A 19,409-nucleotide genomic window follows, 5' to 3' on the forward strand; every position below is an offset into this window, starting at 1 on the left:
CAACGGTATGCATGGCGAGTCGTATTATGCATGCAGCTTCAGCAATACCGAATTAGTAATGGTAAATGACAAAGAAAAAAGTTAAGCAAATAAACATGCTCAAGAACGTTACCGAGCCCTGCGCTATGGCAGCTCTTCTTGAGACAGTGGTTACGACGCCCGGCTACTGTACCGGGGTTCGAACCCGATCACCTTGATTGATTGATTTATAGGAAGGGAAGGGCGCGGTAACTGTCTCACTTGTATTCTGTGGGCATCTCAACCGCGCCGTAAGGGAAGAGCGGAAGATGGGAGTTAGTGGAAAGAGAGAAAGAGGAGCCGTAGTGGAGGGCTACGGAGTAATTTCGACCACCTGGGGATTTTTAACGTGCGCTGACATCGCACAGCACACGGACGCCTCTTCGTTTCGCCTCCATCGAAACGTAGCCGCCGAGGTCGGGTTCGAAACCGGGTTCTCTGGCACAGTAGTCGGGCGTCTTCGGCGGCTCCCGGCCTCGGCGACCACTTTTCGATGGAGGCGAAAAGCAAGGCGCCCGTGTGCTGTGCGATGTCAGTGCACGTTAAAGAGCCCCAGGTGGTCGAAATTTCCGAAGTTCTCCCCTACGAGGTCTCTTGTATCCTGAATCGCTTTGAGACGTTAAACACAACTGCCTTTCTTCTTTCAATCCCTCCTTCCTCCCTTCTTTTACGGGATATGGTTCAGATATCTATCCAGAAGTGTGACAGATAGTGGCCTTTCCTTTCTTCTAGACCATCAATTTGAAATCTTATTACTTATAAACTTGCAAACCGCAGCAGTTTACTCCACTGATATCAAGGATCTGTTTGTAATCGTTATAGCGTATTACCTCTGCCCTAAACGTGGGAGGATTTCTCCACTGCCGCCTGCCAGCAGTGGCAGATGACGCGCAGTTCAAAAACGGGCGCCTAAGAGCCGGGCTGAAAAATGCGCCCCAACTTGCAAAGTCCGGTAAATACCATTATATCCTCTCTATAGGAGGCGAATGCTACAGTAGAGAGGGGTGACTGAACCTGGCCCTACGGGGCTGGGACGGTAGGTCACTGCCGCTTGCGAGAAAAAAGGGGTGGCTGATCCTGGCCCTACGGGGCTGGGACGGTAGGTCACTGCCGCTTGCGGCGGGGGCTAGCTTGCCACCATATTTTTATCTGTTGTAGGCCGTCATTGCACTCGCTACCGTTTCGGTGGTGGACGACGGCTGTTGCGACGCGCATCTTTCTCTCCCTCTTCTATTTTCTTGTCTATTTTCTCTTCTGTCCGCACGAGGCAGCGGAGGTGGCTCAGCTACACAGCCAGTAGCAGGCCCGTGCATTTTCTTTTCCTTCTTCCTACAGCCACAACAAGAACACAAGCCACCTCCACTGCCTCGAGAAAATAAAAAGAAAGAACAAGAAGAGGGAGAGAGAAAGACGCGGGTCGCAACAGCCGTCGTCCGCCACCGAAGCGGTGGCGGGTGCCTATGAAGACGAAACGTAAATGCGTCCGTGTGCTGAGTGATGCGAGCGCGCGTTAAATCCCCATGTGGTCGAGATTATTCTGGAGCCCGCCACTATGTACCTATTTATTCTTTTCTTTCGCTCCCACTTTCCTCCCTTCCCGGCGCGGTTCAGGTGTCAGCCGCGGGGTGTGTGACAAATATAGCGCATTACCTTTCCTGGTTGGTTGGTTGGTTCATAGGAAGGGAAAGGCGCAGTATCTGTCACACTTGCTCTGTGGACACCTGAACCGCGCCGTAAGGGAAGGGATGAAGGTGGGAGTGAAAGTGGATAGAGAGAAAGGGGAGCCGTAGTGGAGGGCTACGGAGTAATTTCGACCACCTGGGGATCTTTAACGTGCGCTGACATCGCACAGCACACGGACGCCACTTCGTTTCGCCTCCACCGAAACGCAGCCGCCGAGGCCGGGATTCGATCCCGGGAACTCCGGCACAGTAGTCGGGCGTCTTACCACTGCACCACCCCGGCGGGGCCATTACCTTTCCTATAAACCAATTTACAGTCACATTTAAAAAAAAATGGTTCATAGGAAAGGAACGGCGCAGTATCAGTCACAATCCTCGATGGGTTTTTGTCTAGGGGGTGTTTCCAGTACTGATGTGAGAGAGAAGATGTGAAAGATGCCGCAGTGGAGGCCTCCCAGTACTGATGTGAGAAAGAAAATGTGAAAGATGCCGCAGTGGAGGCCTCCGAAATAATTTCGACCACCTGTGGATCTTCAACTTGCACTGACATAGTGCCCCGCAGCCGTGGTGCAGTGATTAACTTGACTACTGTGCTGTCGTTAAGTGGTCGAAATTGATCTGTAGCTCTCTACAATACCTCTTTCTCTCTTTCCACTTTCTCTTCCACCCTCCCCATACGGCGTGGTTCAGGTGTCCCCAGAACAAGTGTGACAGATACTACGCCTTTCTCTTCCTTGAACCAACTATTATAATATATGATTCACCGACATAGCACACCATAAAACGCGACCCAAAAACTGATTTATTTATAGGAAAGGAAAGGCGCAGTAACTGTCTCACGTTTTCTGTGGACACCGCAACCGCGCCGTAAGGGAAGGGATGGAGGTGGGAGTGAAAGTGGAAAGAGAGAAAGAGGAGCCGTAGTGGAGGGCTACGAAGTAATTTCGACCACCTGGGGATCTTTAACGTGTGCTGACATCGCACAGCACACGGACGCCTCTTCGTTTCGCCTCCATCGAAACGCGTCCGCCGAGGTCGGGTTCGAACCCGGGTACTCCGGCACAGTGGTCGGGCGTCTTACCACTGCACCACCCCGGCGGGCCAAAACTCGACCCAATGGCGCACGTACCAGGACATTTTTTTTATTTGTTCCGCATGAATGCACCGAGCGTGTAGATCAAGTTTCCGCGATTAAAGGCGCCCTCAAAATTCTCCTTAGAGTATTTAAAAAAATATCTAAACCAACCCTAGTGAAAAAAGCTGTATGAGTCACAGTAACCTCATACAGATTTCTCATACTAAACTCATACAAATGTCATACAATTTCATATGTGTCTCATAGGCTGATTGGTTGGTTTGGTTGGTTTGTGGGGTTTAACGTCCCAAAGCAACTCAGGCTATGAGAGACGCCGTAGTGGAGGACTCCGGAAATTTAGACCACCTGGGGTTCTTTAGCGTGCACTGACATCGCACAGCACACGGACGCCTTGCTTTATGAGATTTGTATGAGATGATGAGATTTGTACGAGTTTAGTATGAGCTTAGTATGAGAATTTGTATGAGGTTATTGTGACTCATAGGGGTTTTTTCACTAGGGAAACCAAACAGCCGATGCAAAACAGCGTTTTTTACTTCTCGTTGTGCTGTTCAATATTTTCACTTGCTTCTTGAGCCTCTTTGCGCCCGAAAGCGAGGACGTTTTGACTTTTAGAAATCTTTGAAGATTGCGGTAAACACCCTAATGAGTAGTTGGAGTGCATCTATTTAAGTGAGATAATGTACCTTGAGATCATGTACGCATGTATGTGCATGTGTGTATGTTTGGTTTGCGGGGTTTAACGTCCCAAAGCGACTCAGGCTATGAGAGACGCCGTAGTGGACTCTGGAAATTTTGACCACCTGGGGTTCTTTAACGTGCACTGAAATTGCACAGAACACGGGCGTCAAGCTTTTCGCCTCCATCGAAAAGCGGCCGCCGAGGCCGGGATTCAATTCCGCATCCTCGGGAACAATAGCCGAGCGCCGTAACCACCCCGCCACCCCGGCGGGTGTATGTGTGTGTGTATGTGGAGTTACAAAGAACTCTATTTTTTTTAACGAGCGAATTAAAGAGAATTTCTCAAAGAGCCGCGAGTGAGCGGCGCAAAGCTCGTGGCTCTTCTTTGTCTTTTTCTGAGAAATTCTCTTTGTCTCGTGACTCTCTCGTGTCTCGTGAGTCTCTTTCGCTCGGACTGGCAACGGCGCCAACGATGACGCGGCTACGAAATTACGCGGTATAAAATATATATTTATTGACCTAATGCGCTGAACGACGAAGAAGAAACTGCGCGGCCGCGTGGACAACGTGCCACGAGACTGGAACAGACCTTCGACCTGGTTGCGGTGCTCATCTTGCCGTTCCTTCACCACACGCAGCCATGATTTCGATCCAGGACTCCCGCATACTGTCCATCCAGAGTCACGTCGTCTCCGGCTACGTGGGCAACAAATGCATCGCTTTCCCGCTGCAGATCTTGGGCTTCGACGTCGACACCGTGGACACGGTTCAATTCTCCAACCACACGGGCTACCCGGTATGGAAAGGCCAGGTAACCGACACCGAGGACTTCGAGGCAATACTCAGCAACCTCGACACGTCAGTGTACACGCACGTCATGACTGGCTACGTTACATCCGCCGCGCTTCTTGAGCGCATTCGAGACCTTGTCACCGAAATGAAGAGGGCTAACCCTGAAGTGGTCTACGTGTGCGACCCGGTCATGGGAGACAACGGCTTCCTCTATGTCCCTGCTGAGTTGGTGCCCATCTACAAGAGAGACCTGCTTCCGATGGCCGACATCGTGACGCCGAACCAGTTTGAATGTGAGCTGCTGACTGGGATTACAATCCGAGACGAACCGATGGCGCTAGACGCCATGGAAGCGCTTCATGTGATGGGTGCCACGTCGGTCGTCATCACGTCAACCACGGTGGACGGCAACGCGGGAACGCTGGTCGTCTTCGCCAGCAAGCGCACCGGAGACCGCATGACTTCGCTACGAGTTGACGTGCCGCGCATCGACGCAAATTTCTGCGGGACGGGCGACCTTTTCTCTGCAATCCTCGTGGGCTGGATGACCAAGTCGAACAACAACCTGCGAGTTTCTGTCGAGAAGACCGTGTCCACCATCCAAGCCGTGCTGAAGAAGACCTACCGACATGCCCAGAACATGCACACCGACCAATCCGAGCTCAAGTATAACAGTCACGAATTGGAGTTGCGCCTCATCCAAAGCAAGGATGAGATTGAGGAGCCGCCACAGAACTTCAAGTCCGTGGCCCTGACCTGAGGTGCGACACGCTCCAAAGTTTCTGTAACGAAGAGCCGTGTGGTGAACAAAAGGCTTCAATAAACGTGTTGCCAAGAAAAGTTCCTGGTCTTCAGTAGTAAACTACACGTAGTTATAGCTCGTATAATTTTCATATTCACTGTAGTAAGAGCTAGCATATGCCGCGCAAATTTTTGCAATCTTAACTGGCCTTCCCTGTTAGCCATCCTACTGCTTCTCTCTAGTAATGCACCTAAACCGCACAGTCAACGTTGGTTGTCGTGCTTCGTTCGATGCCGTAGGTGCACCAGGAGGAGAAGTATGTAAACACCAATAAGCTGCTGTTTGAGGTTCGGATTCCACGAGGTTTTGCTGTCCAGTCATAGCTGCTCTTCTCCGCGCAACTCCTACTCTCCCCTTTCAGTGTCGCCTTCTGAATCTCTTACCTTATCTGACGGTACAATAAGTATTAATAATTAGGGCAGGCATCTTCCCATTCCGAGATGCATGCTTTATTAGACTATGCATCTTGACATACTCCAAGTTTAAGTTAAAGGGTTGCACATCGTCATCAATAATCGTATAACAGTTGGCTAACTGCTATACGATTATTTATATCGAGAAAAAAAACGCTGCTGTACAATGACGTTCGGAATAAAGCTGCTGTACAAAGTATACTGCCGGCAATATACTTTTTTCCGAGCGTCTTTTCGACGCTGTGGCACGGGAAAGCAATATGCGTGAAAATACTACGTTGGATGGCTCTTACGTGCACACTGTACGCGTAAGTGTGCACACGTGCACGTAATTGTGCACGTGTGCGTCTCGTATGCAAAAGTGGGTGCCCCTCGTATCCTGGTGTGGCATGGTTTCTTTATATGCTAGATACAGATTTCTGGTTGAAACATTTGATCGGTCGCCAACGGATTAATAGCAGTGAGCCTCATTTAGTTATATAAATAACACCGTGTAATTATCGTCCCGCAGTGCTACTCGCCGTGGCCACTGACTGTTTGGGAAAAGGACTCTGTGCCGTGATGTCACAGCGCATTCGATGTCAGCACGCGGGTATCCGTAAAGGTACACTTAGCAGAGGGCTCACGGGACTTTATTACGTCATCAGACGGCAACTCAGGCCCGACGGAACCATCATTGTACTGCTTTGAAGTACTTCTTGCGCAAGGCAATTAAGTCGCCTGAAATATTGCTGCAAGATCATTATTCCCAAATATGGCTTTTTCTATATATGAATAATATTGTTTAGTGCTATGGCATGAGCCATTCACATGAGCTCTGTTTCGCTGACCAGCCTGATGCATAACGTACCCCGGCGCGATGACTCAGTGGTAAGGGCGCTCCGCTGCTCAGCCGAATGACTAGGATTCAAGCCAGGCAGCGGAGACCGCTTTTCAATCGAGGCAGGGTTCCCGTGTACTGTGCGACGTCAGTGCATATTAAAAGACCAGGTGGTCGAAGCCGGTATATTGTAATGCTTATCTTCAAAGGGCTCCTGAAACGGTACTTGCTGTAATATTCTAATGCAAGAATTACATAAAGGTGTTCTTTGGGAATATTCGAGTAAAATGTGAAAGCTTTGCGTGCAGCCTACAATTTACAAATAATTTTAAAAAGTGCTCATAATTAGCCTCTCAAACGATTAGGGCAACACCTCTCTTCGCGCTCCTTCCTCGGTGGCGTCATAAGGGCTAGGGTGACTCGATAGCCAGCAGCGGAGGTGACATCGAGATACATACATTTGGATGTGTATTTTGATTTTCTTTGGTGCAGTGACGTGCGTGATATGCAGTGTGCAATGTGGTGCGTGTGAGGCAACAAACGTAGACAGCTCTTCTCTACAAATGTGCAGATTTGTACAGTAACGACTGGTGTATGTGAAAGCCCCACAAACTATGTGCATACACATAACTTCGACCATGACAAGGAACTTCATTGTACTATACGACATCGTCACCTTCCATTCGTATCCTACTTTCCTTTACTTATCTTTTCCCCCTTCCACAACGCGGAGTTACAGGCTGGGGTCTTTTACCACAGGCCGACCTCTCCGCTTTTCTTTCGTTGAGTTATTAATATTATTATTTTTTTGAAGACCCCGAGACACCCTAATCGGGGCTTGCTGGGTGCGCCCACTCATCTGGCGCTCCCAAGTGACGCGGGTGGACAGGGCGTGGTGTGGCGCCGTTGCACCTTTTCTTCCATTTTTTTCTTGCGCGCCGGAATTTGCATTTTAGGGAGAGAGGAGAAGCATCATTTTCTATGGCCTATAAGCTCGGTGCTAACATGGCTAGCTTTTCATTTCATTGCGCAGAGGACTGATGGGATACCTGTTTTTCGTGCGCGTTTTCTAGTTTTTGTAAATATGTTTTCATGAGCCCTTAAATCCACTTAAATATTTCTCTAATGCATCTTTGCAAAAATGGAATACATAAACTTGACGTCAGCCTACTGTACTGTACTAGCGTCAGATATACGTACCATACTTTTTCTGCAAGCATCTATATTATTAAAACGTAGAGGTATATGAAGATCTATCCCAGTAAAATGAAAAAATAAAAAAGTTCTCAGCGATGTAATAACGGACTACGTGTAGTGGATAAAATACTCTTCTTTGTATACGCATGTAGGTTGATTGTTCATTTGAGAGTAGCAACAAAAACTCACCCGACGTGTACCCCTTGGCTGGTGCAGAAAGGGCCTGCTTCTGGTTGTAGTGGATGAAGTCATTGACGTGGTCTTGCTCTGCAGTACACACATACATTAGAAATGCACGTCATTCAATCCCTTGTATAGTCTAAAGAAGACGAAAAGCATTGGCTGGCAAATAATCTTGCATTTAGTTACTCAGCGTCTACACGGGCGAGAATCTGCTGCCCTGGTGCGGCCCTGGGATAGCGCTGAATTGTGCTGATAAAGTGTTTGGAGTACGGTCTGCGCATGTTGGCACCCGAAACTTTATAACAGTGTCATTTTAGCTTTAAGGTTGCACCACGGATGCAGAGTGGCTCTTCCGATCTGTTGGACAATTTGAGATCTAATCAATGACTTATAACGCTGCTGTGTCACACGAATCATCCACCGTAAGAACTAATTGTAGGGGAAAGCGGCAACAACCCGAAGAGGAATCCGGTCCTGGTGCAGACTTGGAGATACAGCGAATGCACATAGCAGTTTTTGTACTGTTGCTCCTGAGCGTTTCTTGGCTCAACGTCGAGCCATGACCGACTTATTTTTTTTTATTTTTATTTATTTAAGCATACTGTAAGCCTTGGTAGGCTCTTACAGGAGTGGGTGAGTTGATGGGACCGTTATACAAAATGAAAAACATCCGAAACACAAAAAATGGAAAACATACGCACTGCAACACTCTAACGGGCATTCAATTTGTCGTATATGAAGCACTGTAAAGAACCGCGAAGCGACACAATAATAGAACACGTTAGACAACCTCACTTATCACTAGGCACTTATCAGCACTGCATATGCGCTAAGGAAACTCATGCTTGACGCTGCAGGTGCGACTTTTTACAAATCTGAGGTTGGAGCTCGATACATCAGCGTCCGCCACATTTGCAACTCTTGGGTCAAGGCCACCTGGAATGAGTATACGGGGAACCGAATAATATCGAGAGCTTCAGCATAACATTACCGCATATCTCTATCGTATACCAATTCTGTCATCTGTATATGCATTGCTGGTATCTGACGGTACGACTCACTACGCTAAAACTATCATCACGTGCTTCAGCCGTGTTGCTTCTGAAATGAATGGAATTGATCTGTGGTTGAAGTGCACTAAGGCACTGCCTTTTATAAGTTTAGGTATATCCTACTTGCCGGTGTTTCAGTGTCACAGAAACTTAGCCTGAACACACAACGCTCGCAAACTTTCATTACCACGGACCTCAACTCAGTGGCACCGAGAAATCATGTTCTTGTTACTTTGGATCCCGTGCAAAAGAAATATAAATGAAAACTTCATCCCGTTGTCAAGTGGGCAATTTCAATCCTGATCGATCTACGTAGTCATGGAATATCCTACTCTGTATAAAGTTCCCAAACCGTGATCGAGATTACAATCTTGACCAACGAGCTACTGCTGCTGCTGTGCCCTCGTGCTGCGGCAACATTAAAATAAGAATAATATCATCAGAAAATTTAACAATATTTTTTGTTCAGCTTTACTAGGTTATCGACTCTAAATAAAGAAAGGCCACTCACTCCAGCGGCATAGCTGTCAATACGCCTGTCTGCTTAACTGGCTTACCTCAGACTTCTGTGAGTTGCCACAACCTCTCTATATAGCCCCCTTCTTGCATGCCCAGCCGTAGAGCTCCGCAGTCGCACATGCTGCTGCGAAGTTCCACGGCTACACCGATGCGACTGACAACCGCGATACGCGAGGAAGCCCAGCCTCGAAGTCTTGCCGGCTCCATCCGTCAGCGGTGATATCATAGCCAGTTCAGCCAGTTCCAGCACCTTCTTGCTATGCCTCTGAAGCGAATTTCCATTAAAGCTCCTACAAAGTATTGCAGTGCATAGCTGCAGATGCAGTCATAGTCACGTGGCGTGAGCAGGCCAACTACGCTTGGATGCAACTCAAATACGATGCAGCAAGCTCCCGTCCAATGAAGCCCCCCCCCCTCCCCCCAAACTGCTTGGAATCAATGGCGTACACGTCTTTATCATGGCGTCGTAGTCACCCACGTCTTGTGACGACCTCCCCTTGCAACTACTAACAGCCGTGGTGATTGCAAGGCGGCTACTGTGCCTTAATGATTTATGTGGCTGACGTCTTTGTTTCAGGGTTATTTCCTGAGAGGTGTCTGCTGCTGCGATCGAATTGGGGAATGTATAGCTGCGTGGTATCACGAAGCGCGCTCGAAACTTCATTCAGGATTGAAAGTGCCCTTGCGACAGCGGTTTTTAGATTTAGCTTACCGTGATCCGCGATCCGCCACCGTGACCCTCTACCGCGCGTGGGCGGGGCGCACAAGCTGATTGGTCCCGACGCGGCAGGTCTATGTGCCGACATCAAGTATGTGGCGCCATCTATCCACGTCAAGGGGATCTGGGCATGCGCAGTGGAACGCGCGGTGGCGGATCACGATAGCGGATCACGGTAAGCTAAATCTCTCTTTTGACTGAGGCACTCACGGAAGTAGAAGTAGCAGCCCTTGCTCTCCTTGAGCTTCATGTCCTTGCCCAGGTCGTAGACGGAGCGTGAGTTGAGCACGCACCTACGGTCAGGCCCATCGTCACCGGGACAGAAGTTGAATGACTTGCAGCGGCCGGCGGGGTCGAGGGAGCACTGCTTGGCGCAGTCTTCGAAGCTGATGAGCGTGATGGTGACTGAGTTGGGGTCCTCCAGCTCGCCCTTGGCAGCTTCCCAGTAGTCGGCCGAGAATTTTTCTGCGCGGCGTAACACAGAAAGGTTGGCTGTTATGTAGCAAGCGCGCACTTAGACTGATTATGCACATCTTGTTGTGCACAGCAAATAGTTTGCGCTCGCGAACCGCTATTCCCTGGATATTGTTATGGTCAAGAGCAAATAACTTAGATTCATTTAACTTATGCATAGCATGCATCAAAGTCATGACGGCCACCACCTTTGGGACCACAGAAATGTAGCAATACCCTCGTTTTACTTATCCGCTTGTTGCCAGATGACTTCCTTGTACACGGTAGAAAGCTAGCCTGCGTACCCTTGATGACGTTCGTGACATCACGTGCAAGTGATCCACATAAGACAGGTGTCGAATTTCGTGAATGACTCTGCCATCATCCTAGTGTTGAAACGAATCTGCTTTCACACTTTTTCGATGAGCCCTCTATAGTACACATTCCTCACTGTCTTGTTCGTCTATCCTTCCATCAAACTGTTTTGAGCAGTGTTTGTATTCTACTGGGGTCATCTACTTCTGTGCCCCTGAGATGCATATTACATGCTATGTACAGGGGTTACCTGCTAAACATGAGTTGTATACAAGATAGCGACAGCCTAGAACTGCATCTACCATGCGCTACATAGCCACGCACCACGTGACTTGGACAGTTGTGAAATGAGGCAGCCAATATGCATACAGAAACGAATTGGATTTGCACTAACATGACTCGCAGATATTATTTATTCAGGGGAATAATATTTAGAGAGAAAAAAGCGTTTCTCTCTCATATATGTGCGGAGTAAACGTCAGTTGAGTTACGTTCGCAATAGTAGCTTACCGTGATCTGCGATCCGCTACCGTGACTCTCTATCGCACGTGGGCCGGGCGCTAAAGCCGATTGGTCCCGACGCGGCAGGTCTGTGTGCCGACATCCAGTATGTGGCGCCATCTATCGGCGTCAAGGGGAGTCTGGGCATGCGCAGTGGAACGCGCGGTGGCGGATCACGGTAGCGGATCGCGGATCACGGTAAGCTAAAACTCTCTAATGTGTAGCTCTCCATGCTGCACCGCGGAACTGTCCAATCGGAGTAAAGGTATGCCACATTGGTTGCTTACGGGCGTAGTGTGAGCATGATTCGGTGCCGTTGATGATGTCTTCGGGCCGGATGTCGAGGAAGTGCTTCGAATGCAGCACGCAGTGCTTGGTGCCCGGGCAGTATTCGAAGCCGCGGCAGCGCACCAGTTTGTCGTGCTTGCACAATTGGGCGCACGTGTTCTCGTCGGCGACGTTCTCCTTGGAGAGGTCGCCGCCCACGCGACTCACGGTGCCAGGGAACTTCTCGTACATGTTGATGTAGGAGCCTGTGTTCGAAACAGACGACACGCATGACAGAGCTGCTGGCGTGGGCTAATTCGCATTATAATAGAGCGGCTACTGATACCAGCAGCTAAAGTGGGCTCTAGCACTGGGCAGCGGTAGTGCTGAGGCTGAATATTGTCAAATTGATGTCGATCAACTTCGCCTTTCTACCTTCCTTTCGACCTCGCGAACGTTTGTTTATTACATGTACTACGAGGAATTCATCTTTTCCTCATTGACGAAACATGATTGAAGAACAGAAGTGAGCGAGCCATTAAACTGAACTTGAAAGGAACTGTCAAACATATCTTCAAAAACATTTTTAGACACCTCCAGTAATAAAGAAAACAGAAACAACAATAACGCTTGCTGTGTAAGTTGTAGAGCGAGAACAGTGATAGAAGTGGGTCGCCTTCAGGAGAGACAACGTCCCCCCTTTGAACATCCACGTACGGTCTCGAAGCCCAAACACGAAAACCACCGCAAGACTGAAATATTGGCTGTTGACTCTCATCTCCCCATCCTTGGGATGCCCGGCGAGGACGACTTTGAATATGGACAAAGCAGAAAAAGAAATCCCTCAAAAATTTGACTGCCAAAATCACTTAACAGGCGCCGAGCATCTCGGAAGACAACGTTCGAACCATTTTTGTGATTGTCTGAAAGGTATTCTCAGTGCAAAACACTCTCAAATCTCTCATCGGCACCCGATCCCAAATTCGAATGTCACAAGAACTTTGCCAGAATGCTTTACGCTTGCCATGAAACAGAACAAGTCCTGAATGAGATGAATGAACTCCACACGAAATCACCCACCTAGCATAACGAGGAAACCGAAACGAATTCTTGGACGACCTTTTTGCACAGCGCACCCCCCCCCCCCCCCCTCGTATAGGACGGAATAAGGAAGAAAAAGAAAATCTTACGTAACGAGAATGCAAATGCCGCGCCTCACGTCCCCCTGGAAGATAAAGGACACATCTGCACTCTATGGCGTCCTACAAAATATGTTATTGCAAAATCTCCTCTAACTCAAACTCTTACCATATTTCAACCAACAATACAGCAGTAACATCGTCCTTGCAGTGATTGTTAAGGAAAGTTCTAACGACGTCTCATAAGCCGCAAAGCACCGCAACCTACAGCACACCAGTTAAGGGGAGCGAACGTACAACTTCGTCCAAACGTTCTTGACGAATCGTAAGGCCACCGTAACTTGGGAAAGCTCAAGGCGGACTAATTCCAGGCACCCTACAAGGTTCAGTTATATCATCCTTCCTGATGAATTTCATTATTAAAACAAACGGCATACGACACACCTATATTCCAATGGTATAAAAATATGGATTCGAGGTGGCTCCCCAGGAAAGCAACAAGACACACTTCAGGAAGGTTTCGACTGCACTGAAAGCTACGTAAGACCTCTGGAATATCTGCGCTTCGTGTAAATCAGCACTCTTAACACGTGAACCCCAACCTCGAGAAAGGCCCTCAAGAGGTGAAATTCCTGATCCCCTACACCTAAAGTCGGCTCTCCCCGCATTCTTCGCCTAAACATCCCGAAAGATGGCTTAGGGGTCATGATTGCGCGAAACTTCGCACTACCGTTATTTAAGCAGCATACCTGGTGCGCCACAGGTCTAGCAAAAGAGACAGTTTAAAAAAGAACAAGGTACGGAAGAACGCATTTGAATCTAAAGAAGGTAGAAGCTGAAAACCTCAAAATTGTCATTCTCACAGCCATCAAGGTCGCCACAGCTGGCATACCCGAAAGCGCCTCTAGGCAACGCCTTCTTCACCTGAGCCTTCACAACACGTAAAAAGAGCTTGCCGAGGCGCACAAAGGCAACTATTTGGAGCCCTTAAAACTTACAGGAACATGACGTGCAACGACCAAGAAACTGGGCTACAGAGAAGGCTTAGAGCGAAACTGCATCAAGCAGCGCACCCTGGACGACATCTGCGATGTGCACATAGGCTCCATCCTGTGAGATGTGCATCCTACCTTTAAGGGCAAGGCACCAGCGTTGTTGGCTCCGTCTACGGCTCACCGTGCGGTTACTCATTACGTGCGCTTTGCTACTAAATTAATCACTATTATTTTAATATGTATTACCTCTGTTATTCCAAGCATACTACTAACCAGCATACAGTCGTAACCTACCGCATCACGTGTTAGGCCATCCGATACAAAATCCTGCTTTTGTCAAGTCGTGCAAACTTGCTTGCGTGACCTATAGAGCTTATTCACGTGACGTCATTGCTGCTTTACTGGCAACCATGGCACGCACAACGCAACATGAGAGAGGGAGAAAAAAGAGAGAGAGAGAGAGAGAGAGAGAGAGAGAGAGAGAGAGAGAGAGAGAGAGAGAGAGAGAGAGAGAGAGAGAGAGAGAGGGCCTACGGCGAATCAGGGTACGGCGTTGGTGAAATCCGAGCTCTATAACAGTTGGATGGCGTTCCAAACGGCGTCTCGGCGTCTCCAGTGTCCGACAAATGAGCGGCGCGCAGCAGGGAGGGAGGAGGAGGAGGAGTTTCGAACCGCCCAACGTTATGGCGTCACCGCAATACAGGGTTGCCACAACTGCCGCCTGTAAACCTGATAGTGAATAGGGTCTATAGCCTGATTCAGGCTTCAAGGCCACCGGTGGTTTCGATTTACATCTCTCCCATCTTAAAGAAGCTGCCCCAACGCCTCCGTGTCACGTGGTCTCATGACATCACGCAGGGCCACTGACCAATCGGTGCCCACAAGGTCATGTCAGCAGCTACCTGCCTGAGGAATGCTCGTGATTTTCTAAGCGTACATGAACCGAAAAGTCCGAGCCGTATTTGTAACCTCGAAATGCTCGAGGCTGGAGCTGTGGCATGAAGCAATATGAAGCATCACCAGCTAGGACAGGCATGCCGTTGAGTTTCCTGCATTTGTACATCATGATCTCAACGTTGATTTTCGCCACTCAAGTGTAATGGCTCCGAATTTCGAGTATTTTCGGGCAATCTCCGCATCGTGTGCTCCGTGTTCAACTGGCCTTATATTTGCTGGCCTGCGCCTTCCGGCTGCACGAAGCGTCCGTAGGCTCCGTAGGCTAGTTCCGGGCCTAGTTCCGGTATGAGCTCGTACTGCGTTTCGTTGGTTTTCCTAAGTGTACAAGTTTATTTTTACTTTACTTTACTCAATTTAGTTTTTATCAGTGCTTTTAAATCTTTGCTGCTTTGTTTTTATTTTTATTCTTCCAATTTTATTTCTGTTTTGTGTTTCTATTTTTGTTCTTGGTAATTTTTTTACTTCCCCTCAACGCCCTCCAGATTCGTTACGCTAGACAAGGGATTATTGCAGACATGTTCGCCGGAAGTCGGCATATAGCAGTGGTTAGCGTGGTCTACTCGTACACGGATGAATGGGGGTTCGAGTCCTGACGTGGACGGCTTATTTTTTATTATTAATGAATGACAGCATAATGTGGATACACTCTGTCCACGTATCCTCTCCATAGCTCTGCTCACAGCTCGTGGTGACACGCTCTGATGACGCCACTTTTCCTCCTCATGAGACAAGGAAGGCTTTCGCCTTAAAAGGGGTAAATGTAAGGTGGAGAAGGCGCGAGCATGACTACACGCACCTGACACACGAACTCGGTTGGAAGGCGAAAGATGGGCTCATAGGCCCATTTGCCAAACAACTCACGCACTTGAGACGAGCGCACCAAACCAAGGGAAATCTTGTGCCATCACCAGCGGGTGCTCGGTTGTAGTGGGGATTGCATTTACGCACCTCCCGCATGCGGGGTGCACGTATAGGCCACGGCATACAATACGTGCGGGAACAGGATCTCCCGCTTGCGGGGGAGCTTTATGACCAGGAAAAATATAGAAAGTACAAGTGTGCTGCCTGCACACATGATCTGCTTTTTGGGCAGGATACTCGAGCACTTGCGGAACCAGTAAAGTCACTATGAGGGTAAGGAAGTGCATCACACTTTCTACACATTCCCCAGTGACAGACATGGGTAAATTCCCCGCTAGAAGGTTCTAAAGCAAACCTTGTGTAGTCTGGGAACTTTTGACGAGCCCTGTGACGTACGTCTGTGGCCATGTGGTTCAGGTGAGACCACCCGAAGTATGCATGTGATGCCCCGGGCGCCCGTCTTTGGCACAGCGAACAACTTTAGCGGTTCATATATCAGAGCACGTGGCGATAAGCCTATTATACATGCACCACAATATGGCCGCCACTGTGACATTGTCGTTATCACTTTTCCACCCTGGGTAAAGGGTGAAAAATCTGGGATTCTAGGAAGACTTCTTTTAGCGTCAGCTGTTTCGAAGACCCGCTGTGAGGAGAAAATGTTGGCCGAACGAACGGACGTCAACATCGCGCGACTGCATTAAACGATTTGAACACGTGACCATGTCACGTGATGACCTAGTCACGCATCGAATAGGTCACACACATAACGTGTCATGTGACCATTTCGCCCGTTGCGTATGACCATGGTGCACTTGCTCAACATCAACTGGTACGTGTCACATAGTGGGACACGTACGTACGATCCTTTTATGTTTCCGTTACGCATAACACTTACGGGAGTAGACGGTGCAGCGCGTGTCCGTCTGGAGGCTCTTGGAGGCCTGCTTGTCGTCCAGGACGTAGATGGAGGATAGGCGGCAGTCCTTGGTGGCGGGACAGTACGAGAAGGAGACGCACTCAGTGCCAGTCTCGGTGATGCAGTTGCGGTAGCACTGCTGCACCGAGGTGATCTCGTTCTGGCCGTTCAGCATTACCGCGCGCATCGTCGTGTCCTGGTCCAGCGAGAGCACCTTCTCGGGGAACGCCACCTGGTACAGACCGCTCGAGTGCTGGGCTGCAAGCGGGGTAAAATAATTATTCAAGTGTGAATTGTATGGTAGCGTTTTCTACAATGGTTGGTTGCAGTCTAATTGGGAGGATATTAGTGCTTCAGATCCTTGCGAAAGTCTTAGTATGGAAGACTAAAGGCACGGAAATCACAAGACTTAAGCATTGGGCGCAGGTATACCCTCTGTTATCACAAAACATTTGAGGAAGATTGTCTTTCTCAATCACTGCAAATGCAGGTTTTGATTTTCAAATGCCTTTTTTTTTTAATTGCGAACTACGGCATCCCTCACTGACCGCATGCGACTTTGGGGCGTTCATCCCTATATACGAAATCAATCACTGTAGTTATTTCACTTATTTCTTGCTAAAAGAGCGCTCAGTGGTCTTTGTATCTTGGGGCTCCCGCGCCCATGTCGAATGGCAGGCTGAGGCTGATAAAACTTTATTCACAATAAGTGGGAGGAATAGGGGAAGCCAGCTAGCGTGCCGCAGGCCGTGGAGACTTTTGGTAACGCCGGCCCATTTGACGGCCTTGAATTGAATGCCAGGGCCATCGCTGGACCTTAGCTTGTCCCAAGCTTCTTTAAAGGGATCAAGCAAAATGTTCTGAGGGAGGCTTATGGGCTTTGCACGCCCAGATCATATGCTCGAAGTTGTCTTTCTCCCCGCAAAACCAGCAGAAGGGATTCATATCCTTATTTATGAATTTTTATATGTAGTTTGGATTGGGGAGGGTCCCCGTCTGTAGCTGTCTCCATATTACTTGTTGTTGTCTGGTCAGTGTTTTATGGGGTGGTGGGAGTGTTCTTCTCATTGCTTTGTAATGTGCAGTGAGTTCGTGGTATGATACGGCTGGCTCACCGAAGGATTCCGGTTCCTGATTTTGCGGGGGTTCCGCAGGATCTTTAGGCGTGAGATAATTGTCTACCGCGCTGTTTTCAGTTGAAATGGTTCACAGGGGCTGGTCGCTTCTTGAAGTGTTTCCATGGACAAAGGCTTTTCTAATGGCATTTCATCGGGCTAACTTTTCATCGTAGTTTAACTGAGGCTCAACCTCAAATAAACATATCGCCTTCATAATGAACACGCAATGATTGCTGCAACTTTGAGCTGAAACTGCGCCCTTTCAATAAGCTGTATGCGCACCTAAATGCCTCGTAATTGGTACAGATCAAAGAAAAATGATTATATGAATAGGCGGTGCAAAGTAAATTCATTTTTAAATTTTGGTTAATGTGGTTCCTGCAAGATTCTGCAAATGACAAGGTTAATGGCGTCCACAAAATCTTTCGTGTTACTTGTAGTACAAAACCAGGAAGCAGATGGTGAGGCGTTGTCGAATTTACACGGATGGGTCTGGACAGTTCGGAATTGGTAAATAACCAACTGTTCCAAGCAACATTGCAAACTTCACTGTCCGTATGTAGCTGTTACATTTTAAAGGAAACTCTAAATTGAAGTAAATTAGTACGTCGTTTACGTCATTCTGATAGTATCTGAACATTCTGATGTCTTATGAGCGTATGTATGTACACGTACGCCTTGAATGTGAAGAATGTGCTTCAAATTTTGTCCAAATGATTCGAACCTGTAGTAAACAGCTCGCCCTAATTGCTTCTGAAGATTATCATCCAAATACATGAGAGCAATGACAAGTGTCCGCTTATGACCACTCTACTTTTTTTTTGTTCTTACATCTGAGTACCTGCAATGTCTTGTGCTCGTCCTGCCTGGGCACAATTGTGATTGCAAGGTTCACAGTTAAGTTGCAGGAACGACCCGTGAACTATTAGGAGCAAGGGGTCAATGAACACCACCACACCTTTCTTTTTCTTCGTAGTCTAATCCTCCTAACTAATCGAGCAAATACAGGCGAAGATGAGGCTCTGTTAACGTTTCTGCCTTACGACAGCGAGCTTATTGAATGCATGAGAAATTGTAATTACCGTTGAACGGGCTGGCATCCGTGTTTATCCGCACGGCTTTGAAAGTCGCTGCGCTCTGCAAAAGTCACAGGGGTGGTAAAAATGAAGTGGTTGCATACATGTAGTATTTACGTCACGCGTTATCGTACAGTTGCACATTGCTGAAACATGTCTCGTTCAGTTCAGAACGACGCGCGCGCGCACACACACAAAAAAGACAACATTAGCATTCTTGTAGAGCGGATCAAGGATATAATACAAATGTTCCACCAGTACAATACAGCCTGGGTCAAATTCTTCAGTTCTCAGGATTTTAATTGTCAACTCGCTCTTCAAAGCACGCACAAAGTTCGAAACCTTCGCACGGGAAGCGAAACTATTGTTTCCCCTTCTACGGGCATCTGAAAGCAACGGTGGCCGAGTATAGTGAACAACTTTATTGCTTGAAATAAAAAACTTCTAGTATGCATACTTTTCTGATCAGGGCTTTAAGTACTGGTGGGCGCCACAAGAGGTAAATAAAATCTTGAAGCAGCACTGAAGTTAAATTGAAATGCGTCTACGCCCTTTTACTGGTATACAAAGCTTGTTTTTGACCGCAGTGAGATTGTGCAACATATCGAGTATATGGATGAAATGCGAAAACTGGACAGTGCAGTGATAGTGATGGTGCATAGTTATTCACTACTATCGGGTTTCTTTTGACAGCTCTCTAAATGGTCACAAGTATTTTATCGGAGTTTCTTCTAGGAGCAGAGCCACGGCTTCTATAAGAGAAGCAGGCGTGAGTGTCTATATCGGGGCGCAATAACAAATCGCCTCCAACAGGCCGTCCTCTATGGCGGACCCT

General features: G+C 48.2%; 1 protein-coding gene and 1 pseudogene across 1 annotated transcript in view; one reads left to right on the plus strand and one right to left on the minus strand.

The window, feature by feature from the left end:
- The window catches only part of LOC146179162 (uncharacterized), a 60,845-nt gene that overhangs the window by 2,053 nt on the left and 39,383 nt on the right, over positions 1-19,409 (minus strand). The window contains exons 19-23 of the mRNA XM_084578836.1: positions 18,581-18,635; positions 16,360-16,638; positions 11,530-11,775; positions 10,184-10,438; positions 7,691-7,768 (exon numbers count right to left, since the gene is read on the minus strand). Of these exons, the coding sequence (XP_084434962.1) occupies positions 7,691-7,768; positions 10,184-10,438; positions 11,530-11,775; positions 16,360-16,638; positions 18,581-18,635 (913 nt within the window). The remainder of the gene's footprint in view (positions 1-7,690; positions 7,769-10,183; positions 10,439-11,529; positions 11,776-16,359; positions 16,639-18,580; positions 18,636-19,409) is intronic.
- Positions 4,091-5,178, plus strand: LOC146179163 (pyridoxal kinase pseudogene; annotated as a pseudogene).

The sequence above is a fragment of the Amblyomma maculatum genome, chromosome 9 (assembly GCF_055883805.1).
Source record: "Amblyomma maculatum isolate TAMU_Amacu chromosome 9, ASM5588380v1, whole genome shotgun sequence".
Lineage (NCBI taxonomy): Eukaryota > Metazoa > Arthropoda > Arachnida > Ixodida > Ixodidae > Amblyomma > Amblyomma maculatum.